General features: G+C 52.6%; 1 protein-coding gene across 4 annotated transcripts in view; it reads left to right on the plus strand.

Annotated features, from left to right (window-relative positions):
• Positions 1 to 25525, plus strand: part of LOC147122438 (guanine nucleotide exchange factor VAV3-like) — a 307623-nt gene that overhangs the window by 200210 nt on the left and 81888 nt on the right. For all 4 annotated transcript variants that reach the window (XR_015077746.1, XM_085983597.1, XM_085983596.1 and 1 more), the window contains exons 16-19: positions 4417 to 4518; positions 7621 to 7718; positions 10455 to 10477; positions 12283 to 12328. Coding sequence is in view for 3 of the 4 variants with exons in the window: in XM_085983597.1 (XP_085839723.1) it covers positions 4417 to 4518; positions 7621 to 7718; positions 10455 to 10477; positions 12283 to 12328 (269 nt within the window). In the remaining variant the exon portion in view is untranslated. The remainder of the gene's footprint in view (positions 1 to 4416; positions 4519 to 7620; positions 7719 to 10454; positions 10478 to 12282; positions 12329 to 25525) is intronic.

Here is a 25525-nt window from a genome sequence, read left to right on the forward strand (position 1 = left end):
TGGGCTAACCAAATTAGTAACAATACTGTGGAGGAGGAATTCCGAGAATGTTTACGGGATGGTTTTCTGGAACAATATGTCGAGGAATCAACCAGAGATCAGGCCATCTTAGACTGGGTATTATGTAATGAGAGAGGATTAATTAGCAATCTTGTTGTACGAGGCCCCTTGGGTCAGAGCGATCATAATATGATAGAATTCTTCATTAGGATGGAGAGTGAAGTAGTTGACTCAGAGACTAGGGTCCTGAATTTAAATAAAGGAAACTACGATGGTATGAGGTGCGAATTGGGTAGGATTGATTGGAGAATGTCACTCAAAGGGTTGACTGTGGATAGGCAATGGCAAACATTCAAAGACCGCATGGATGAACTACAGAAGTTGTTCATCCCAGTTTGGGATAAGAATAAAACAAAAAGGCTGACTCAATCGTGGCTAAGAAGGGAAATTAGGGATAGCATAAGATCCAAGGAGAGGACATACAAATTGGCCAGAAAAAGCAATAATCCTGAGGATTGGGAGCAGTTTAGGATTCAACAAAGGAGGACAAAGCGATTAATTAAGAAAGGGAAAATAGAATATGAGAGTAAGCTTTCAGGGAACATAAAAACTGACTGTAAAAGCTTTTATAGATATGTGAAGAGAAAAAGATTGGTGAAGTCAAGCGTAGGTCCCTTGCAGTCAGAATCGGGGGAATTTATAATGGGAAACAAAGAAATGGCAGACCAACTAAATACATATTTTGGTTCTGTCTTCACAAAGGAGGACACAAATAACCTCCCAGAGATACCGGGGGACATAGGGACTGATGAAAGGGTGGAACTGAAAGAAATCAGTATTTGTAGGGAAATGGTGATAGGGAAATTGATGGGACTGAAGGCCGATAAATCCCCAGGGCCTGATAATCTACATCCCAGGGTACTTAAGGAAGTGGCCCTAGAAATAGTAGATGCATTGCTGGTCATCTTCCAGAACTCAATAAACTCTGGAACAGTACCCATGGATTGGAGATTAGCTAATGTTACCCCACTATTCAAAAAAGGTAGCAGAGAAAAAGCGGGGAATTATAGACCGGTAAGCCTGACATCGGTAGTGGGGAAAATGCTAGAGTCCATTATAAAAGATGTAATAGCAGAGCACTTGGAAAGCAGTGACAGGATCAGACAAAGTCAACATGGATTTACAAAAGGTAAATCATGCTTGACGAATCTACTGGAATTTTTTGAGGATGTAACTGGTAAAATAGATAAGGGAGAACCAGTGGATGTGGTGTATTTGGACTTTGAGAAGGCTTTCGATAAGGTCCCGCATAAGAGATTAGCGTGCGAAATTAAGGCACATGGGATTGGGGGCAAGGTATTGACTTGGATAGAGAACTGGTTGGCGGACAGAAAGCAAAGAGTTGGAATAAACGGGTCGTTTTCCGAGTGGCAGGCAGTGACTAGTGGGGTACCGCAAGGATTGGTCCTAGGACCCCAGCTGTTCACAATATATATTAATGATCTGGATGAGGGAATTGGATGTAATATCTCCAAATTTGCAGATGACACAAAGCTGGGTGGGAGGGTATGCTGTGAGGAGGATGTCATGAAACTCCAGTACGATTTGGACAGGTTAGGTGATTGGGCAGAAACATGGCAAATGCACTATGTGGATAAATGTGAGGTTATCCACTTTGGAGGCAAAAACAGGAAGGCAGATTATTATTTGAATGGCAATAGATTGGGTGAAGGGGAAGTGCAAACAAAGCTGGGTGTGCTTGTGCACCAGTCGCTGAAGGTAAGCAAGCAGGTGCAGCAGGCGGTTAAGAAGGCAAATGGTATGTTGGCCTTCGTAGCAAGAGGGTTCGAGTACAGGAATAAGGATGTCTTGCTACAGTTGTGCAGGGCCTTGGTGAGACCACACCTTGAGTACTGTGTGCAGTTTTGGTCGCCTTATCTGAGGAAGGACGTTCTTGCCATGGAAGGAGTGCAGCGAAGATTCACCAGGCTGATACCTGGGATGGCAGGAATGACATATGAGGAGAGATTACGTCGATTGGGCTTATACTCACTGGAGTTTAGAAGATTGAGAGGGGATCTCATCGAAACCTATAAAATTCTGTCAGGCCTGGACAGACTAGATGCAGGAAGGATGTTCCCGATGGTCGGGGAGTCCAGAACCAGGGGTCATAGTCTAAGGATAAGGGGTAAGCCATTTAGGACTGAAATGAGGAGGAATTTCTTTACCCAGAGAGTGGTGAACCTGTGGAATTCTCTGCCACAGAGGGCGGTGGAGGCCAGTTCATTAAATATATTCAAGAAAGAGTTGGATATATTTCTGAAGGCTAAAGGGATCAAGGGATATGGGGAGAAGGCAGGGACAGGGTACTGAATTTGAATGATCAGCCATGATCTCATTGAATGGCGGAGCAGGCTCGAGGGGCCGAATGGCCTACTCCTGCTCCTATCTTCTATGTTTCTATGGAACATAAAACTGACTGTAAGAGCTTTTATAGTTATGTGGGTGGGCGTGTGTGCTGTGAGGAGGATGCCGAGAAACTCCAGGATGATTTGGCCAGGTTGGGTGATTGGGCAGAAGCATGGCAGGTGCAATAAAACTTGGATAAATGCGAGATTATCCACTTTGGTGTCAAAAGCAGGAAGGCAGATTATTATCTGAATGGCAATAGATTGGGAGAAGGGGAAGTGCAATGAGACCTGGGTGTCCTTGTGCACCAGTCGCTGAAAGTAAGCATGCAGGCGGTTAAGAAGTCAAATGGTATGTTGGCCTTCGTAGCGAGAGGGTTTGAGTACAGGAACAAGGATGTCTTGCTGCAGTTGTACAGGGCCCTGGTGAGACCGCACCTTGAGTATTGTGTGCAGTTTTGGTCGCCTTATCTGAGGAAGGATGTTCTTGCCATGGAAGGAGTGCAGCGAAGATTCACCAGGCTGATACCTGGGATGGCAGGAATGACGTATGAGGAGAGATTGGGTCAATTGGGCTTGTACTCGCTGGAGTTTAGAAGAATGAGAGGGGATCTCATCAAAACTTATTAAATTCTAACAGGACTAGACAGACTAGATGCAGGAAGGATGTTCCCGATGGTCGGGGAGTCCAGAACCAGGGGTCACAGTCTAAGGATAAGGGGTAAGCCATTTAGGACAGAGATGAGGAGGAATTTCTTCACCCAGAGAGTGGTAAACCTGTGGAAATCTTTACCACACAAGGCAGTTGATGCCAATTCATTAAATATATTCAAGAAGGAGTTGGATATATTTCTTAAGGCTAAAGGGATCAAGGGGTATGGGGACAAAGCAGGGACAGGGTACTGAATTTGGATGATCAGCCATTATCTCATTGAATGGCGAAGCAGGCTCGAGGGGCCGAATGGCCTACTCCTGCTCCTATCTTCTATGTTTCTATGTCTGGCCGTTGGTCAGTCGGTGGGTCAGTCGGTGGGTCTGGCCATTGGTCAGTCGGTGGGTCTGGCCATTGGTCAGTCGGTGGGTCAGTCGGTGGGTCAGTCGGTGGGTCAGTCGGTGGGTCTGGCCGTTGGTCAGTCGGTGGGTCAGTCGGTGGGTCAGTCGGTGGGTCAGTCGGTGGGTCAGTCGGTGGGTCAGTCGGTGGGTCAGTCGGTGGGTCAGTCAGTGGGTCTGGCCGTTGGTCAGTCGGTGGGTCAGTCGGTGGGTCAGTCGGTGGGTCAGTCGGTGGGTCAGTCGGTGGGTCAGTCAGTGGGTCTGGCCGTTGGTCAGTCGGTGGGTCAGTCGGTGGGTCTGGCCGTTGGTCAGTCGGTGGGTCAGTCGGTGGGTCAGTCGGTGGGTCTGGCCGTTGGTCAGTCGGTGGGTCAGTCGGTGGGTCAGTCGGTGGGTCAGTCGGTGGGTCTGGCCGTTGGTCAGTCGGTGGGTCAGTCGGTGGGTCTGGCCGTTGGTCAGTCGGTGGGTCAGTCGGTGGGTCAGTCGGTGGGTCTGGCCGTTGGTCAGTCGGTGGGTCAGTCGGTGGGTCAGTCGGTGGGTCAGTCGGTGGGTCAGTCCATTGGTCAGTCGGTGGGTCAGTCCATTGGTCAGTCGGTGGGTCAGTCGGTGGGTCAGTCGGTGGGTCAGTCGTTGGGTCAGTCCATTGGTCAGTCGGTGGGTCAGTCCATTGGTCAGTCAGTGGGTCAGTCGGTGGGTCAGTCGGTGGGTCAGTCGGTGGGTCAGTCCATTGGTCAGTCGGTGGGTCAGTCGGTGGGTCAGTCGGTGGGTCAGTCGGTGGGTCAGTCCATTGGTCAGTCGGTGGGTCAGTCGGTGGGTCAGTCGGTGGGTCAATCGGTGGGTCAGTCGGTGGGTCAATCGGTGGGTCAGTCCATTGGTCTTGCCGTCGGTCAGGCCGTTTTGGAGTTGTGTAGCTGGGGTCCTCACTCTATTACACCTGGTTCTCTTTCTCCTTCTCTTGTAGATCCAACATTCGACCTGACAATGCAAACAGCAACAACCATGCCTTCACCATGCACAGCTTCGAAGGGATTACCTGCTGCAGGGCTTGCCACATGCTGCTGAGGTGAGCCGCCCAGGGCTGGGAGGGCGATACTGCTCGTGCTCGCTGTGCAAAGAGCCTTGCTCATGTCTGCTACCTTAACCTGGTTAAAGTAAAACAATCACCAGGTAACCAGCTCCCAACAGCAGAGCAGTTCAGAGAAGGTTCACTCGGTTGATTCCGGAGATGAGGGGGTTGCCGTATGAGGAAAGGTTGAGTAGGTTGGGCCTCTACTCATTGGAGTTCAGAAGAATGAGAGGCGATCTTATCGAAACATATAAGATTGTGAGGGGGCTTGATCGGGTGGATGCGGGGAGGATGTTTCCACTGATGGGTGAGACTAGAGCTAGGGGGCATAATCTTAGAATAAGGGGCTGCCGTTTCAAAACTGAGATGAGGAGAAACTTCTTCACTTAGAGGGTAGTAAATCGATGGAATTTGCTACCCCAGAGAGCTGTGGAAGCTGCAACATTAAATAAATTTAAAATGGAGATAGAGAGTTTCCTAGCTGATAAGGGAATTAGGGGTTACGGGGAGAGGGCAGGGAAGTGGACGTGAGTCTAGGTTCGGATCAGCCATGATCCTATTGAATGGCGGAGCAGGCCTGAAGGGCCATATGGCCTACTCCTGCTCCTACTTCTTATGTTCTTTTTATGTTCTTATGTAACTCGCAATGAAGCCGAGTAAAATGACAATAAACCAGGTAATGACACCCAGGGCTGGCTCTTGGGCTGGGGGGCAGGAGGCAGGGGTTTCGGGGGGTGTTGGGGTTTGTGGGGTGTTGGGGTTTGGGGTGTTGGGGTTCAGAGTGTTGGGGTGTTGGGGTTTGGGGTGTCGGGGTTCGGGGGTTTTGGGGTTCGGGGGTGTCGGGTGTTGGGGGTCGGGGGCGTCGGGGTTCGGGGGCGTCGCGGTTCGGGGGGATTCGGGGTGTCGGGGTTCGGGGGGTGTCGGGGTTCGGGGGGTGTCGGGTTTCGGTGTGTCGGGATTTGGGGGTGTCGGGGTTTGGGGGGTGGGTTTGGGGTTCGGGGGGTGTCGGGTTTCGGTGTGTCGGGATTCGGGGGTGTCGGGGTTTGGGGTGTTGGGGTTCGGAGTGTTGGGGTGTTGGGGTTTGGGGTGTCGGGGTTCGGGGGGTTTGGGGTTCGGGGGTGTGGGGGTGTCGGGGTTCGGGGGTTTTGGGGTTCGGGGGTGTCGGGCTGTCGGGGGTGTTGGGGTTCGGGGGTGTCGGGGGCATCAGGGGCGTCGGGGTTCGGGGGCGTCGCGGTTCGGGGGCGTCGCGGTTCGGGGGGATTCGGGGTGTCGGGGTTCGGGGGGTGTCGGGGTTCGGGGGGTGTCGGGTTTCGGTGTGTCGGGATTCGGGGGTGTCGGGGTTTGGGGGGTGGGTTTGGGGTTCGGGGAGAGATCTGGTTGAAGGTGTTTCTCCTAAAAAGACGTGCGAGACAGAGCGCAGAGCTGGAATACCTGGGATTGGTGTAGGAAGGATGGGAGCAGAGGCTGAGGTTAAAGGAAGGAATCGGAGAGTTGATGGTGCAGGGAAATGCTCAGGCTCGGAGAGAGGCAGAGATGACTTCAGCCCACCTGCTGTCCCCTGGAATCTATTTTTTGTTGTCTGGGTTGCTTTCTCTGACAGTGTAGGACCTGAGGTCTGTGTTGGTTGCTAATGTCCGAAACTCAGCTGACCCGCATCCTAACTCACACCCAGTCCCGTTCACCCATCACCCCTGTGCTCACTGCCCCGTGTCCTAACTCACACCCAGTCCCGTTCACCCATCACCCCTGTGCTCACTGCCCCGTGTCCTAACTCACACCCAGTCCCGTTCACCTCTCACCCCTGTGCTCACTGCCCCGTGTCCTAACTCACACCCAGTCCCGTTCACCCATCACCCCTGTGCTCACTACCCCGTGTCCTAACTCACACCCAGTCCCGTTCACCCATCACCCCCGTGCTCACTGCCCCGTGTCCTAACTCACACCCAGTCCCGTTCACCCATCGCCCCTGTGCTCACTGCCCCGTGTCCTAACTCACACCCAGTCCCGTTCACCCATCGCCCCTGTGCTCACTGCCCCATGTCCTAACTCGCACCGAGTCCCGTTTACCCCTCACCCCTGTGCTCACTGCCCTGTGTCCTAACTCACACCCAGTCCCGTTTACCCCTCACCCCTGTGCTCACTGCCCCGTGTCCTAACTCACACCAAGTCCCGTTCACCCATCACCTCTGTGCTCACTGCCCCGTGTCCTAACTCACACCCAGTCCCGTTCACCCATCGCCCCTGTGCTCACTGCCCCGTGTCCTAACTCACACCAAGTCCCATTCACCCATCACCCCTGTGCTCACTGCCCCGTGTCCTAACTCACACCCAGTCCTGTTCACCCCACACCCCTGTGCTCACTGCCCCGTGTCCTAACTCGCACCCAGTCCTGTTCACCCATCACCCTCTGTGCTCTCTGACCTACATTGACCCCCAGCTTAGCAACGCCTCAATTTTAAAATTCTCATCCTAGTTTTCAAACCCCTCCATGGCCTCGCCCCTCCCTATCTCTGTAACCTCCTCCAGCCCCACAATCCTCCGAGATCTCTGCGCTCCTCCAATTCTGGCCTCTTGTCCATCCCCCACTCCCTTCACCCCACCATTGGCGGCCGTGCCTTCAGCTGCCTGGGCCCCAAGCTCTGGAATTCCCTCCCTGAACCTCTCCACCTCTCCTCCTTTAAGGCACTCATTAAAATCTACCTCTTTGACCAAGTTCCGTCCTAATATCTCCTTATGTGTCTTGAGGCCAAATTTTGTCTGATTTACGCTCCTGTGAAGGGCCTCGGGACGTTTCACTACATTAAAGGTGCTATATAAATGCAAAGTGTTGTTGTTGTAAATAAGAACGTACGAACTAGGAGCAGGAGTCGGCCATTCGGCCCCTCGAGCCTGCTCCACCATTCAATGAGATCATGGCTGATCTTCGACCTCATCTGCACTTTCCTGCACTATCCCCGTATCCCTTGATTCCCTTAATATCCAAAAATCTGTTGCTCTCTGTCTTGAATATACTCAACGACTGAGCCTCCACTGCCCTCTGGGGGAGAGGTGTAAAGGTGCAATGCAGAGTTGTAATCATCGATTCTGTTCTTCCCTCAGGGGGATATTTTACCAGGGATACCTGTGCACTCGGTGCGGAGCAGGGGCGCACAAGGAATGTTTAGGAAGAGTTGACACCTGTGGCATGGTGACTGCAGGTAAAGTCTGAGAGCTTCCTCACAACTTCACACCAACATCACTGCAAACTCAAATCTCCAAATGTGGTGACAGATAAAATGTTCGATATTTAAATATTTTATTGTGTTATTGTAGCCCATAATCCATAAATTATAAAATTGTATCAGTCCCCAACTAATCCCACTGCCCCGCTCTCTCCCCATAGCCCTGTATCAGTCCCCAACTAATCCCACTGCCCCGCTCTCTCCCCATAGCCCTGTATCAATCCCCAACTAATCCCACTGCCCCGCTCTCTCCCCATAGCCCTGTATCAATCCCAAACTAATCCCACTGCCCTGCTCTCTCCCCATAGCCCTGTATCAATCCCTAATCCCACTGCCCCGCTCTCTCCCCATAGCCCTGTATCAATCCCTAATCCCACTGCCCCGCTCTCTCCCCATAGCCCTTTATCAACCCCAAACTAATCCCACTGCCCCGCTCTCTCCCCATAGCCCTGTATGAAACCCCAAACTAATCCCACTGCCCCGCTCTCTCCCCATAGCCCTGTATCAATCGCAAACTAATCCCACTGCCCCGCTCTCTCCTCACAGTCCTGTATCAATCCCCAAACTAATCCCTCTGCCCCGCTCTCCCCCCATAGCTCTGTATCAATCCCAAACTAATCCCACTGCCCCGCTCTCCCCCCATAGCTCTGTATCAATCCCAAACTAATCCCAGTGCCCCGCTCTCTCCCCATAGCTCTGTATCAATCCCCAAACTAATCCCACTGTCCTGCTCTCTCCCCACAGTCCTGTTTTAATTCCCAAACTAATCCCACTGCCCCGCTCTCTCCCGACAGTCCTGTATCAATCTGAAACTAATCCCACTGCCCCGCTCTCTCCCCATTGCCCTGTATCAATCCCAAACTAATCCCACTGCCCTGCTCTCTCCCCATACCTCTGTATCAATCCGAAACTAATCCCACTGCCCAGCTCTCTCCCCATAGCCCTGTATCAATCCAAAACTAATCCTACTGTCCCGCTCTCTCACCATCGCCCTGTATCAATCCCCAAACTAACCCCACTGCCCCGCTCTCTCCCCATCGCCCTGTATCAATCCAAAACTAATCCTACTGCCCCGTACTCTCCCCATAGCCCTGAATCAATCCCCAAACTAACAGGTAGATAAGGTGGTTTAAAAGACATATGGGATACTTGCCTTCATTAGCTGAGGCATACAATATAAGAGCAGGGAGGTTATGATGGAGCTGTACAAAACGCTGGTAAGGCCACAGCTGGAGTACTGTGTGCAGTTCTGGTCGCCACACTATAGGAAGGATGTGATTGCATTGGAGAGGGTGCAGAGGAGATTCACCAGGATGTTACCTGGGCTGGAGCGCTTCAGCTATGCAGAGAGACTGGACAGGCTGGGGTTGTTTTCCTTAGAGCAGAGAAGGCTGAGGGAGGACCTGATTGAGGTGTACAAAATTATGAGGGGCATAGATAGGGTAGATAGAAAGGAACTTTTCCCCTTAGTAGAGGGCTCAATAACCAGGGGGGGAATAGTTTCAAGGTAAGGGGCAGGAGGTTTAGAGGGGATTTGAGGAAAAACTTTTTCACCCAGAGGGTGGTTGGAATCTGGAACTCACTGCCTGAAAGGGTGGTAGAGGCAGGAACCCTCACAACATTCAAGAAGCATTTAGATGAGCACTTGAAACTCCATAGCATACAAGGCTATGGACCAAGTGCTGGAAAATTGGATTGGAATAGACAGGGCTTGATGGCCGGCACGGACATGATGGGCCGAAGGGCCTCTTTCTGTGCTGTATAACTCTATGACTCTAATCCATCCCATTACATTCCTGTATACATATTAAAAACCGGCAGTGTGCAGGAAGTGTGTCTGAGATAAAGCCAAACATCCTCACATTGGTATTTTACCTAAATTGTCAGGTAGCTGACAGCACAGTCTGATCCACTGTTGCTGGTTTCACCGTGTGTCCTGCTGGTCTCACCGGGTGTCCTGCTGGTCTCACCGGGTGTCCTGCTGGTCTCACCGGGTGTCCTGCTGGTCTCACCGTGTGTCCTGCTGGTCTCACCGTGTGTCCTGCTGGTCTCACCGTGTGGTCTCACCGTGTGTCCTGCTGGTCTCACCGGGTGTCCTGCTGGTCTCACTGCGTGTCCTGCTGGTCTCACCGGGTGTCCTGCTGGTCTCACTGGGTGTCCTGCTGGTTTCACCGGGTGTACCTGCTGGTCTCCCCGGGTGTTCTGCTGGTCTCACCAGGTGTTCTGCTGGTCTCACCGGGTATTCTGCTGGTTTCACCGGGTGTCCTGCTGGTCTCACCGCATGTCCTGTTGGCCTCACCGGGTGTCCTGCTGGTCTCACCGAGTGTCCTGCTGGTCTCACCGGGTGTCCTGCTGGTCTCACTGGGTGTTCTGCTGGTCTCACCATGTGTCCTGCTGGTCTCACCGAGTGTCCTGCTGGTCTCACCGAGTGTCCTGCTGGTCTCACCGGGTGTTCTGCTGGTCTCACCATGTGTCCTGGTCTCACCAGGTGTCCTGCTGCTTGGAAACAGGAATGAACATCTGCAGTGAAAAGGGCCAATCAGGCAGCTGCTGTGATGCAGTAGGAGGGACAGACTCTGGGCCCTCCTTCAGACGCTCAGTCTCCGCGCAGGTAGAACAGTTACCCAGCCCCGGCTCGCTGGGACTGCGAGGCAGCAATCTGTTTGGTCTTGCTGTGGAACTTTGCTAATGCGATGTTTAATCTTGTTCCAGATTCTGGGCAAGCGAATCAGGGGGTAAGTGTTGTTGCTCCTTTCTCCGGTTTTGTATGTGTGTGTGTGTAGCTTTCTGCCGTCTTTCGCTGTGCTGAATTCCTCCTGCACAGCATGCATTCCCTTTCTGTGCTTGGACACTTGATCAGAGGGGAGCAGTGAATGGTTAAACGGGGAGGGCGCTTTCTGATCAAAAATGCATCGAGATGTTGACATGTTTTTTCTTGCAGCAGTTATGTTTGGGTTTCAGTTACAAAACTTCAAACTTCCTTCATTAAGTGTCAACAACTTCCATTTATATAGCGCCTTTAATGTAGTAAAACATCCCATGGCGCTTCACAGGAGCGTGAATCAGGCAATTGGCCTCGAGACACAGAAGGAGATATTAGGACAGGTGACCAAAACTGGGTCAAAGAGGGAGGTTTTTAGCAGCGTCTTAAAGGAGGAGAGAGAGGGAGAGAGGCGGAGAGGTTTAGGGCCCAGGCAGCTGAAGGCACGGCCGCCAATGGTGGGGCGATTAAAATCGGGGATGGACAAGAGGCCAGAATTGGAGGAGTGCAGAGATGTCGGAGGGTTTTAGGGCTGGAGGAGGTTACGGAGATAGGGAGGGGCGAGGCCATGGAGGGGTTTGAAAACTAGGATGAGAATTTGAAAAGCGAGGCGTTGCTAAACTGGGGGTCAATGTAGGTCAGCGAGCACAGAGGTGATGAGTGAACGGGACTTGGTGTGAGTTAGGACACAGGCTGCAGGGTTTTTGATGAGCTCTAGTTTACATAGGTTGGAATGTGGGAGGCCAGCCAGGAGTGCGTTGGAATAGTTGAGTCTGGAGATAACAAAGGCAGGGATGAGGGTTTCAGCAGCTGATGAGTTGAGGCGGAGCAGAGACGGGCGATGTTGTAGAGGTGGAAAGAGGCGGTCTTGGTGATGGAGAGGATTATGGGGTCGGAAGCTCAGCTCGGGGTCAGATGGGACACTGAGGTAGCGAACAGCCTGGTTCTGCCTCAGACAGTGTCCAGTGAGAGGGATGGAACCGTTGGCCAGGGAACAGAGCTTGTGGCGGGGCGGGGACCGATGATAACGGCTTTGCTCTTCCCGATGATGCATCTGTTGGAGCTGGATAAGGTCAGAGTGGAGAGGTCACTGATCGGGACTTGGGCGACACTGAGCACAAAATGCGATGCCAGTAATAATTAATGTCAAATCCTGCGCAAACACAATTTTATTTGCTGTGTAATAATTAAATATTCAAAACAAATAATTTTTGGATTTCAAATTACCCTCAAATGAATGAATGAACTATATTTAGAGAATGTTTTATAAAATACTGCAGATCCTGATCCCAGAACTGCGAGGTTATAACTATCAGGAAAGGCTGAACAGGCGGGGGCTCTTTTCTCTAGAAAAGAGAAGATTGAGGGGGGACCTGATCGAGGTCTTTAATATTCTGAAGGGGTTTGATCGGGTAGACGTAGAGAAGATGTTGTCACCTGTGGGGGAGACCAGAACCAGGGGCCATCAATATAAGTCAATCACTAATAAATCCCATCGGTAATTCAGGAGAACCTTCTTTACCCAGAGAGTGGTGAGAATGTGGAACTCGCTCCCACAGGGAGTGGTTGAGGCGAAGAGCACAGATGTATTGAAGGGGAAGCTGGATAAACACATGAGGGAGAAGGGAATAGAAGGATATGGTGATAGGGTGAGAGGAGGAAGGACGGGAGGAGGCTGGAGTGGAGCAGGAACACCGGCACGGCGCAGTGGGGCCGAATGGCCTGTCTCTGTGCTGGGCACTCGGTGTAATTCTCTCTCTTTTCTGCTCTTTAATACAGAATTGGTTCAATGGACACAAGAGACCCAGTAAACACTTGGACCCGGGTGAGTTCAACTTTCTGTTGCTAAAACCATCCTCCAATCACTGACTGTGTTTGTGTTGGTAACTTGTGGATTGATGGCTCGAAATGTCATTTATATTTAACAGGTGTCAGCCATGGTTCAGTGGATAGCAGTCTCGACACTGAGTCAGAAAGGCAAATGGCATGTTGGCCTTTATTGCAAGGGGGTTGGTGTATAAGAGTAAGGAAGTCTTGCTCCAATTGTCCAGGGCCTTGGTGAGACCACACCTGGAGTACTGTGCACAGTTTTGGTCTCCTTATCTAAGGAAGGATATACTTGCCTTGGAGGCGGTGCAACAAACGTTCACTAGATTGATTCCTGGGAGGAGAGGGCTGTCCTATGATGAGAGATTGTGTAGAATGGGCCGATACTCTCTGGAGTTTAGAAGAATGAGAGGTGATCTCATTGGAACATACAAGATTCTGAGGGGGATTGACAGGGTAGATGCCGAGAGGTTGTTTCCCCCTGGCTGGAGTGTCTAGAACTAGGGGGCATAGTCTCAGGATAAGGGGTCGGCCATTTAAGACTGAGATGAGGAGGAATTTCTTCACTCAGAGGGTGGTGAATCTTTGGAATTCTCTGCCCCAGAGGGCTGTGGAGGCTCAGTCGTTGAGTATATTCAAGGCTGAGTTCGATAGATTGTTGGACTCTAGGGGAATCAAGGGATACGGAGATCGGGCGAGAAAGTGGAGTTGAGGTCAAAGATCAGCCACGATTTAATGAATGGCAGAGCAAGCTTGAGGGGCTGTATGGCCAACTCCTGCTCCGAATTATTTTGTTCTTATGTAGAAGGTCGTGGTTTCAAGCCCTACTTCAGAGACTTGAGCACAAAATCTAGGCTGACACTCCCAGTGCAGTACTGAGGGAGCGCTGCACTGTCGGAGGGGCAGTACTGAGGGAGCGCTGCACTGTCGGAGGGGCAGTACTGAGGGAGCGCCGCACTGTCGGAGGGGCAGTACTGAGGGAGCGCTGCACTGTCGGAGGGGCAGTACTGAGGGAGCGCCGCACTGTCGGAGGGGCAGTACTGAGGGAGCGCCGCACTGTCGGAGGGGCAGTACTGAGGGAGCGTCGCACTGTCGGAGGGGCAGTACTGAGGGAGCGCTGCACTGTCGGAGGGGCAGTACTGAGGGAGGGCCGCACTGTCACAGGGGCAGTACTGAGGGAGGGCCGCACTGTCGGAGGGGCAGTACTGAGGGAGTGCTGCACTGTCGGAGGGGCGGTACTGAGGGAGCGCTGCACTGTCGGAGGGGCAGTACTGAGGGAGCGCTGCACTGTCGGAGGGGCAGTACTGAGGGAGCGCTGCACTGTCGGAGGGGCAGTACTGAGGGAGCACTGCACTGTCGGAGGGGCAGTACTGAGGGAGCGCTGCACTGTCGGAGGGGCAGTACTGAGGGAGCGCTGCACTGTCGGAGGGGCAGTACTGAGGGAGCGCTGCACTGTCGGAGGGGCAGTACTGAGGGAGCGCTGCACTGTCGGAGGGGCAGTATTGAGAGAGTGCTGCACTGTCGGAGGGGCAGTACTGAGGGAGCGCTGCACTGTCGGAGGGGCAGTACTGAGGGAGAGCCGCACTGTCGGAGGGGCAGTGCTGAGGGAGCTCCGCTGCACTCTCGGAGGGGCAGTGTTGAGGGAGAGCCGCACTGTTGGAGGGGCAGTGCTCAGGGAGCTCCACTGCACCCTTGGAGGGGCAGTACTGAGGGAGAGCCGCACTGTCGGAGGGGCAGTGCTGAGGGAGCTCCGCTGCACTGTCGGAGGGGCAGTACTGAGGGAGCTCCGCTGCACTGTCTGAGGGCCAGTACTGAGGGAGCATGGGATGAGAGCATGTAGGATGCTTTGAAGGAGATGCATCAACGCCAGATTCATCAGCCGCACTCACAAGACAGCCCAGAATGTCACCCGAGCACAACGCAACGCCATCCACGCTCTCAAGACCAACCGCAACATCGTCATCAAACCATCAAGACAAAGGAGGAGCCATCGTCATACAGAACAGAACGGACTATTGCAAAGAAGCATACCGACAACTGGACAACCAGGAACACTACAGACAGTTACCCACAGATCCGACCAAAGAACACACCCACCAACTCAACAGACTGATTAAGACGATAGCAAAAGACTGATTAAGACCTTCGATCCAGACCTTCAAAGCATCCTACGTGCTCTCATCCCACGTACTCCCCGCGTGGGAGACTTCTACTGCCTCCCAAAGATACACAAAGCCAACACACCCGGACATCCTATCGTATCATGCAATGGAACCCTGTGTGAGAACCTCTCTGGATACGTCGACGGCATCCTGAAACCCATCGTACAGGGAACCCCCAGCTTCTGTCGCGATACTACAGACTTCTTACACAAACTCAGCACCACGGACCAGTTGAACCAGGAACACTCCTCGCCACGATGGACATCTCGGCACTCTACACCAGTATCCCCCACAATGACGGCATCGCTGCGACAGCCTCAGTACTCAACACCAACAACAGCCAAACTCCAGACGCCATCCTACAACTCATCCGCTTCATCCTTGACCACAATGTCTTCACCTTTGACAACCAGTTCTTTAACCAAACACACAGAACAGCCATGGAGACCAAATTCGCACCCCAATATGCCAACACCTTCATGCACAAGTTCGAGCAAGACTTCTTCGCTGCACAGGACCTCCAACCAATGCTATACACCAGATACATCGACGACATTTTCTTCCTATGGACCCACGGCGAAGAATCACTGAAAAGACTACACGATAACATCAACAAGTTCCATCCCACCATCAAACTCACCATGGACTACTCCTCAGAATCGGTTTCATTCTTGGACACACGAATCTCCATCAAAGACAGACACCTCAGCACTTCACTCTACCGCAAGCCCACGGACAACCTCAGGATGCTCCACTTCTCCAGCTTCCACCCTAACCACGTTAAAGAAGCCATCCCCTATGGACAAACCCTGCGAATACACAGGATCTGCTCAGACGAGGAGGAACGCGATGGACACCTACAGACGCTGAAAGATGCCCTCGTAAGAACGGGATATGGCGCTCGACTCGTCGATCGACAGTTCCGACGGGCCACAGCAAAAAATCACATAGACCTCCTCAGAAGACAAACACGGGACACAACCAACAGAGTACCCTTCGTCGTCCAGTACTTCCCTGGAGCGGAGAAACTACGCCATGTTCTTCACAGCCTTCAACATGTCATCGATGACAACGAACACCTCGCTAAGGCCATCCCCACGCCTCCACTACTCGCCTTCAAACAGCCGCCTAACCTCAAACAGACCATCGTTCGCAGCAAATTACCCAGCTTTCAGGAGAACAGCGACCACGACACCACACAACCCTGCCACGGCAACCTCTGCAAGACATGCCAGATCATCAACACAGATACCATCATCACACGTGAGGACACCACCCACCAGGTACATGGTACATACTCATGTGACTCGGCCAACGTTGTCTACCTCATACGTTGCAGGAAAGGATGCCCCGGAGCATGGTACATCAGCGAAACCATGCAGACAGTGCGACAATGGATGAACGGACACCGCACAACAATCGCCAGGCAGGAGTGTTCCCTCCCAGTCGGGGAACACTTCAGCAGTCAAGGACATTCAGCCTCCGATCTTCAGGTAAGCATTCTCCAAGGCGGCCTTCGAGACACACGGCAACGCAAAATCGTCGAGCAGAAACTGATAGCCAAGTTCCGCACTCATGAAGATGGCCTCAACCGGGATCTTGGGTTCATGTCACGCTACATGTAACCCCACCTGACGTAGAGTCATCCAGACTCGAGTCGTCGTTGGCTTGTTCTTTCTACACAGATGCGGCCGGACCTGCTGTGATTTCCAGCAAAAAAATCGTTTTTTGTTTGTTTTTTGTTTCTCATACAGACCCCAGCATCTGCAACATTTGACCCCTTGTGACCCCACCTCATTGTTCTTTGATGTAATGTTTTCCTGACTGACCTGTTTGGACACCATTCACACCTTTGATTGCTGTGATTATCTCTCTGCCGAGGTGTGATAAATGGCAGTTAGAAAGATTACCTGTAATCATCTGGCATTATTCTCTGACTATATAAGCTGTGTCTTTATGCATCTCTCCACTTCACCTGACGAAGGAGCAGCGCTCCGAAAGCTTGTGATTTCAAATAAAACTGTTGGACTATAACCTGGTGTTGTGTGACTTCTTACACTTATTCAAAGACGAGCAGGGGAGTTCTCCCCAGTGTCCTGGGGCCAATATTTATCCCTCAACCAACATCACTAAAACCGATTATATGGTCAATATCTCATTGCTGTTTGTGGGACCTTGCTGTGTGCAAATTGGCTGCCGCGTTTCCTACATTACAAAAAAGTACTTCATTGGCTGTGAAGCGCTTTGGGACATCCTCAGTTGGTGAAAGGCGCTATAGAAATGCAAGTGTTTCTTTACCTGAACCTAACTGGTTTTCCCAGATCCTGCAAACAAGTTCCAACAGTAGGTTTATAATCGACAGCCTGTTCTACCGCAGTGGGATTTTCAGTGAAATCGTTGCCAATATTTCAGTGTTGAAACTTGTGCAGCTCAAGAGTTTTGCGACGAATTAAACACAGCATCACTGGCGAAAATAGTTACTGGAGGTTAAAATGTTCTGGAACTGTACTCGGACTTTAGTTACCAGAATCCTCTTTTATATTCATTCACTCTGGGGATGTGGGCCTCGCTGGCACGGCCGGCATTTATTGCCCATCCCCAGTTGCCCTGAGAAGGTGGGGGTGGGCCGCCTTCTTGAACCGCGGGGAGCGGGTTTGATACAAACTGAGGGTCTCGCTCGGCCACTTCAGAGGGCAGTTCAGAGTCAACCAGGTTGCTGCGGGACTGGAGTCACATATAGGCCCAGACCGGGTAAGGACGGCAGGTTTCCTTCCCTAAAGGACATCAGTGAACCCGTGGCTATTGTAGTGGTTCTGTCGCTGGACTAATAATCCAGAGAAAACGAGTTCAAATCCCACCCAGGCAGGTTGAGAATTTCAATTCAGTTTAAAACAAGACCTGGAAATACAAATCTGGGATCAGGAAAAGTGAGCACGAAGCTGTCGGATTGTTGTAAAAACCCAACTGGTTCACAATGTGCTTTTTTGTTAAAAAGGGAGTTTGTTCCACCTTCTGTAGCCTGTGGGTGAAAAACATCTTCTCATCTCCAATCCTGCTCAGAACCTGTAATCCGTGTTCACTGAGCCATCGAAATAGAGTCAGAAAATCTCTCAGCACAGGAGGAGGCCATTCGGCCCATCGTGCCTGTGCCGGCTCTTTGAAAGAGCTCTCCAATTAGTCCCACTCCCTGCTCTTTCCCCACAGCCCTGTGAATTCTACCTTTTCAAGTATTTCTCCAATTCCCTTTTGAAAGTTCCTATTGAATCTGCTTCCACTGCCCTTTCAGGCAGCGCATTCCAGATCACAACAACTCGCTGTAAAAACATTCTCCTCATCTCCCCTCTGGTTCTTTTGCCAATTCCCTTCACTCTGTGTCCTCTGGTTACCGACCCTCCTGTCAGGGGAAACAGTTTCTCTCATTAACCTTCTTTGCTGTAAGGAGAACAACCCCAGCTTCTTCAGTTTTTGTGAGTTAACAAATATTCCCACGAGTTTAGAAGATTAAAGGGTGATCTAATCGAGGTGTTTAAGATGATTAAAGGAGTTGATCGGGTCGAGAGAGAGAAACTATTTCCTCTGGTGGGGGGAGTCCAGAACAAGGGGGCAGAACCTTAAAATTAGAGCCAGGCCGTTCAGGAAGGGGGAATGTGCAGGGTGTGTGGGGGGGGAGGGGGGAAGAGGGGGTAGGAGGGGAGGTGGGTGTGGGAACGGTGCAGGTGGGGGGAGGGGGAATATTTGGGATGAGGGGAGTATGGGGTGGGGGAGGGTATTGAGGGGAAGGGGAGTGATGAGAGGGGGAGGGAGGGGATGGGGAGGGGGAGGGAGGGAGGGGATGGGGGAGGGAGGGAGAGAGGGAGGGGGAGGGAAGGAGGGGTGAGGGTGAGGGAGGGGAGAGGGTAAGGGGGGAGGGTGATGGGGAGGGAGGGTGGAGGGGATGGGGTGAGGGGGAGGGGGAGTGGGGAGGGGTAAGGGGGTGAGGGTGAGGGGGAGGGGTAAGGGGGTGGGAGGGTGAGGGTGAGGGGGAGGGGGGATGGAGGGGGAGAGAGTGAGAGGGAGGGAGGGGATGGGGTGAGGGGGAGAGGGAGAGGGGGATGGGAGGGAGGGGGAGAGGGGGAGGGGGAGAGGGGGAGGGGAGGGGTTGTGTTTGCTGAAGCTCCCAGACACTTCAAAACATCTTGCAGAGTTCTTGTTGTTTCTTTATGACAAACTACAACCTGCAATTATATAGCGCCTGTAACTAGTAAAACCTCCCAAGGTGCTTCACAGGAGCGGAAATCAGACAAACATTGACACAAAGACACATAAGGAGATACTGGTACAGGTGACCATAAGCTTGGTCGAAGAGGTAGGTTTTAAGGAGGGTTTTAACAAAGCACAGGAAAGGCTGTGGGCCCCAACAACATCCCGGCTGTCGTGCTGAAGACTTGTGCTCCAGAACTAGCCGCGCCTCTAGCCAAGCTGTTCCAGTACAGATATAACACTGGCATCTATCCGACAATGTGGAAAACTGCCCAGGTATGTCCTGTCCACAAAAAGCAGGACAAATCCAACCCAGCCAATTACCGCCCCATCAGTCTACTCGCACTCATCAGCAAAGTGATGGAAGGTGTCATCGACAGTGCTATCAAGCGGCACTTACGCACCAATAATCTGCTCACTGATGCCCAGCTTTGGTTCCGCCAAGATCACTCAGCTCCCGACAAGATGCACTGCAGCAACTCGCCAAGGCTTCTCCGGCAGCACCTCCCAAACCCACGACCTCTTCCACCTAGAAGGACAAGGGCAGCAGGCGCATGGGAACACCACCACCTCCAAGTTCCCCTCCACGTCACACACCATCCTGACTTGGAAATATATCGGCCGTTCGTTCATCGTCGCTGGGTCAAAATCCTGGAACTCCCTCCCTAACGGCACTGTGGGAGCACCTTCACCACACGGACTGCAGCGGTTCAAGAAGGTGGCTCAACACCACATTCTCAAGGGCAACTAGGGATGGGCATTAAATGCTGGCCTTACCAGCGACACCCACGTCACATAAACGAACAAAAAAAAGAGAGAGAGGTTTAAGGAAGGAATTCCAGAGCTTAGGGCCCAGGCAGCTGAAGGCATGGCCGCCAATGGTGGGGATAGGGAGTGGGGGATGGGCAAGACTAACCGAGCGGCACTCTGCCCAGCCCACACACGCACCCTGCTACAGAGCTCGGTCTCGCTCTATAACTCCAGTTACCGCTGGCTAAACATTCCTGCCAGATTAAACAGATTGTTTTCTCGTGTCAATGCTTGTGGGAAATCGTGATCTGCTGGGATTCCTCACCGAGTGTGAGAATGGGCTCTCTGTCCCACCTTGAGTCGATTGTTGGGCTTGAGAGCAGGAAATTTTGCCCCCCTCTTCCAATCGTATTTTGACTCGAAGTACAAAGAATAAAAGATCTGTTTTTTAATCAAGTTTCCCGAGCTTGATAACAACTTTCAGCGAGTGCAGGAGCCTGATTGCAGGTCCAGTGAGGATCTGGAATGTTCCTGAGCAAGTTAGAACTTCACATAACAGCAGGAAAAGAGTCAAAGCAATGGGTAGGGAAAAAATATTTGGATTTCCAAAAGGCATTCGATAAGGTGCCACATAAAAGGTTGTTACACAAGATAAGGGTCATGGGTTGGGGGTAAGGTATTAGCATGGAGAGAGATAACCACAGAAAATGCTGGAAACACTCAGCAGGTCAGGCAGCAACATGGAGAGAGAAACAGAGTTAACGTTTCGGGTCGAGGACCCTTCGTCAGCATGGATAGAGGATTGGTTAATGGACAGAAAACAGAGAGTCGGGATAAGCAGTTCATTTTCAGGTTGGCAGGCTGTAACTAGTGGGGTGCCGCAAGGATCAGTGTTGGGGCCTCAGCTATTTACAATCTATATTAATGACCTAGATGAAGGGACCAAGTATAATGTATCCAAGTTTGCTGATGATACAAAGCTAGGTGGGACAGTAAGCTATGAGGAGAACACAGAGTCTGCAAGGGGTTATAGATAGGTTAAGTGAGTGGGCAATAAGGTGGCAGATGGAGTATAATGTGGGGAAATGTGAGGTTATTCACTTTCGTAGAAAGAACAGAGAAACAAAACATTTTTTAAATGGTGAGAAGCTATTCAGTGTTGGTGTTCGGAGAGATTTCGGTGTCCTCGCACAGGAAACACAGAGAGCTGGCATGCAGATACAGCAAGCAATGTAACTGAGGATGTAACTGGCAGAATAGATCAGGGAGAACCAGTGGATGTGGTGTATTTGGACTTTCAGAAGGCTTTCGATAAGGTCCCACATAAGAGATTAGCGTGCAAAGTTAAAGCACACGGGATTGGGGGCAAGGTACTGATTTGGATAGAGAACTGGTTGGCAGACAGGAAGCAAAGAGTTGGAATAAACGGGTCTTTTTCCGAGTGGCGGGCAGTGACTAGTGGGGTACTGCAGGGATCGGTGCTAGGACCCCAGCTATTCACAATATATATTAATGATTTAGACGAGGGAACTAGATGTAATATCTCCAAGTTTGCAGACGACACAAAGCTAGGTGGGCGTGTGTGCTGTGAGGAGGATGCAGAGAAACTCCTGTATGATTTGGACAGGTTGGGTGAATGGGCAGATGCATGGCAAATGCAGTATAATGTGGATAAATGTGAGGTTATCCACTTTGGTGGCAAAAACAGGAAGACAGATTATTATCTGAACGGCAATATATTGGGAAAAGGTGAAGTGCAACGAGACCTGGGTGTCCTTGTGCACCAGTCGCTGAAGGTAAGCATGCAGGTGCAGCAGGCTGTTAAGAAGGCAAATGGTATGTTGGCCTTCATAGCGAGAGGATTCGAATACAGGAGCAAGGATGTCTTGCTGCAGTTGCACAGGGCCTTGGTGGGACCACACCTTAAGTATTGTGTGCAGTTTTGGTCACCTTATCTGAGGAAGGATGTTCTTGCCATGCAGAGAGTGCAGCGAAGATTAGCCAGACTGATACCTGGGATGGCAGGAATGACGTATGAAGAGAGATTGCGTCGATTGGACTTATATTCGCTAGAGTTTAGAAGAATGAGAGGGGATCTCATTGAAACTTACAAAATTCTAACAGGACTAGACAGACTAGATGCAGGAAGGATGTTCCTGATGGCCGGGATTCCAGAACCAGGGGTCACAGTCTAAGGATAAGGGGTAGGCCATTTAGGACTGAGATGAGGAGGAATTTCTTCACCCAGAGAGTGGTGAACCTGTGGAATTCTCTACCACACAAGGCAGTTGAGGCCAATTCATTAAATATATTCAAGAAGGAGTTAGATGTATTTCTTAAGGCTAAAGGGATCAAGGGATATGGGGAGAATGCAGGGACAGGGTACTGAATTTGGATGATCAGCCATGATCTCATTAAATGGCGGCGCAGGCTCGAGGGGCCGAATGGCCTACTCCTCCTATCTTCTATGTTTCTATAAGGAAGGCAAATGGCATGAGTTGTAGGATGGCGTCTGGAGATTGGCTGTTGTTGGTGTTGAGTACTGAGGCTGTTGCAGCGATGCCGTCATCGTGGGGGATGCGTGGGAAGAGACTCGAGTCGACATTGGCTTGTTCTCTCTACACAGATGCGGCCGGACCTGCTGTGATTTCCAGCCAAAAAAAAATTTTTTTTTCCGTTTTTTTGTTTTTCATACAGACCCCAGCATCTGCAATATTTGACCCCTTGTGACCCCACCTCATTGTTCTTTGATGTAATGTTTCCCTGACTGACCTGTTTGGACACCATTCACACCTTTGACTGCTGTGATTATCTCTCTGCCGAGGTGTGATAAATGGCAGTTGGAAAGGTTACCTGTAAACATCTGACATGATTCTCTGACTATATAAGCTGTGTCTTTATGCATTTCTCCACTTCACCTGAAGAAGGAGCAGCGCTCCGAAAGCTTGTGATTTCAAATAAAGCTGTTGGACTATAACCTGGTGTTGTGTGACTTCTTACATTTGTCCACCCCAGTCCAACTCCGGCATCTCCACACCATATCTAAGGAAAGATATACTTGCCTTGGAGGCGGTGCAACAAGCGTTCACTAGATTGATTCCTGGGAGGAGAGGGCTGTCCTATGAGGAGAGATTGTGTAGAATGGGCCGATACTCTCTGGAGTTTAGAAGAATGAGAGGTGATCTCATTGAAACATACAAGATTCTGAGGGGGATTGACAGGGTAGATGCTGAGAGGTTGTTTCCCCTGGCTGGAGTGTCTAGAGCTAGGGGTCACAGTCTCAGGATAAGGGGTCGGCCATTTAAGACTGAGATGAGGAGGAATTTCTTCACTCAGAGGGTGGTGAATCTTTGGAATTCTCTACCCCAGAGGGCTGTGGTGGCTCATTCGTTGAGTATATTCAAGGCTGAGGTCGATAGATTTTTGGACTCATGGGGAGTCATGGGATATGGAGATCAGGCAGGAAAGTGGAGTTGAGGTCGAAGATCAGCCATGATCTTATTGAATGGTGGAGCAGGCTCGAGGGGTTGAATGGCTGACTCCTGCTCCTAATTCTTATGTTCTTATGTTTTTAACATTGAGTATCACAGAGATATTACTGGCTCTTTTCTTGCAATGCGCTCCTGGTTTTGTGATGGACCCAGTTATTGCTTTGTTCTGACTTTGGATCCAGATTTTATTATGGCCCCGTCAGTTCTTTGTGACTGATCCGGTCTCTGCTTTTGATATTGATCCGGTTCCTGTTTTTTGATTGCTCCAGTCCCTGTTTTTTGAATGCTCCAGTCCCTGTTTTTTGATTGATCTGGTCCCTGTTTTGTGATTGTTCTGGTCCCTGTATTATGATTGACTAGCTGGAGTGCCCGGCGGTGCCGAGGCTTTTTCGAGGGCATGTTGTTGTTGGAAGAGAGAGAGAGAGAGCGACTGGGGGGGGGGGGAGAAGAGAGAGAGAGAGCGCGACTGGGGGGGAAGAGAGAGAGCGACTGGGGGGAAGAGAGAGAGCGGGTGGGGGGAAGAGAGCGGGGGGGGAAGGGAGGGCGGGGGGGAAGGGAAGGAAAGGGAGGGGGGAAGGGAAGGGGCGGGGGGAGGGGGGGAAGGGGCGGGGGGAGAAGGGGGGGCGGCGGGGGGGAAGGGGGGGGCGGGGGGGAAAGGGGCGGGGGGGCCCAGGCCGAGAGCCCCGCTCTCCGAGCCCCGCCCCCCCCGGCCGAAAGCCCCGCTCTCCGAGCCGAGCCCAATTGCGGCTCTGAGAGACGGCCGGCGGCCGAGCCCAATTGCGACTCTGAGAGACGGCCAGCGGCCGAGCCACGCCCCCCCCCCCGGCCGAGCCCAATTGCGACTCTGAGAGACGGCCGGCGGCCGAGCCCGATTGCGGCTCTGAGAGACGGCCGGCGGCCGAGCCCCGCCCCATCCCCGCCGAGCGCGGAACAGAGATGCCGCGTCTCTCCCGCTGCGCGCGCACCCTGACCCTCGTGGCTGACGCCGTTGCCCTGGGTAACGTGACACGGCACGGCGGGGCGGGGGGAGGGGTGAGGAGCTTAGCAGCAGCCCAGTTACCTAGCTCGGGCCTGGCTGGGCAAGAAAGGCCCAGGCTTTCAGGCCTAAGAAAAAAACGGGCAAAGGTAGGAAAAAGAATGTTCAGGTTAGATAAAATATTTACAAATGAGTGATTTATTTTAAAAGAATTTAATAAATTGAATTTTATTTTGCTGGAAATGTATATTTGAAAAGAAAGACGCAGAAAGCAGGAAAAAGAATGGAAGCAAGATGGCGGCTACTCACCTCGGTTCAGAACGATAAGGCCCGCCCACACACGCACCGATTGGTCGACCGTCAGCTCACCAAAGCGTAGGATTGGTCAATCGTCCCGTCACTCGACCGTAGGAGGGCCCGGCCGCACGCGGCAGCAAGCCGCCGTACGATTGGTCGACCTCGAGGTCACTCTGTCGCTAATGAACGGATAATGAGATGCTAATGAGCGGAATGTTGAAGGTTTTTGGGATACCGCGGGCGCGATTTTAGCCCAGCCGAAACGTAAATACGCTTAAAGCCGTCTCGGAAGCGTAAGCTTTCTTTGGAGGTAACGCGCGCGTAGGTACGCCCTGTAACTTTCGAGCGCATAGCCCGCCAGACGCACAGGCGATGCCAGACAGAATGACAGAATGACAGAAGTACCGATTTATATATATAGACTAGCTGAAGTGCCCGGCGGTGCCGAGGCTTTTTCGAGGGCATGTTGTTGTTGGAAGAGAGAGCGAGAGAGCGACTGGGGGGGGCAGGGGAGGGGGGGCGGGGAGGGGGGCGCGGGGGCGGAGAGAAGGGAGGGCGGGGGGGCGGAAGGGGGGGCGGGGGGGAAGGGGGGGCGGGGGGGAAGGAAGGGGGGAGGGTGGGGGGAAGGAAGGGGGGAGGGTGGGGGGAAGGGGGTGGGAGAGGGGGGAAAGGGGCAGGGGGGAAGGGAGGGGGGGAAAAGGGAGGGGGAAGGGGGGGCGGGAAGGGGAAGGGGGAGTGGGGGGAGCGGCGGGGGGGGAAGAGGCGGGGGGGGGCCCAGGCCGAGAGCCCCGCCCCCCCGGCCGAGAGCCCAGCTCTCCAAGCCCCGCCCCCCCCCCCCGGCCGAGCCCGATTGCGGCTCTGAGAGACGGCCGGCGGCCGAGCCCCGCCCCCCCCGGCCGAGCCCGATTGCGGCTCTGAGAGACAGCTGGCGGCCGAGCCCCGCCCCCCCCCCCCCGGCCGAGCCCGATTGCGGCTCTGAGAGACGGCCGGCGGCCGAGCCACGCCACCCCACCCCCCCCCCCCGGCCGAGGCCGATTGCGGCTCTGAGAGACGGCCAGCGGCCGAGCCCTGCCCCCCCCCCCCGGCCGAGCCCGATTGCGGCTCTGAGAGACGGCCGGCGGCCGAGCCCCGCCCCCCCCGCCGAGCGCGGAACAGAGACGCCGCGTCTCACCTGCTCCTGCTGCGCGTGCACCCTGACCCTCGTGGCTGACGCCGTTGCCCTGGGTAACGTGACACGGCGGGGGGAGGGGGTGTTGAGGAGCTTAGCAGAAGCGCAATCA

Source organism: Somniosus microcephalus, chromosome 3 (genome assembly GCF_052327205.1).
Source record: "Somniosus microcephalus isolate GS21.2 chromosome 3, FLI_Smic_1.0, whole genome shotgun sequence".
NCBI lineage: Eukaryota > Metazoa > Chordata > Chondrichthyes > Squaliformes > Somniosidae > Somniosus > Somniosus microcephalus.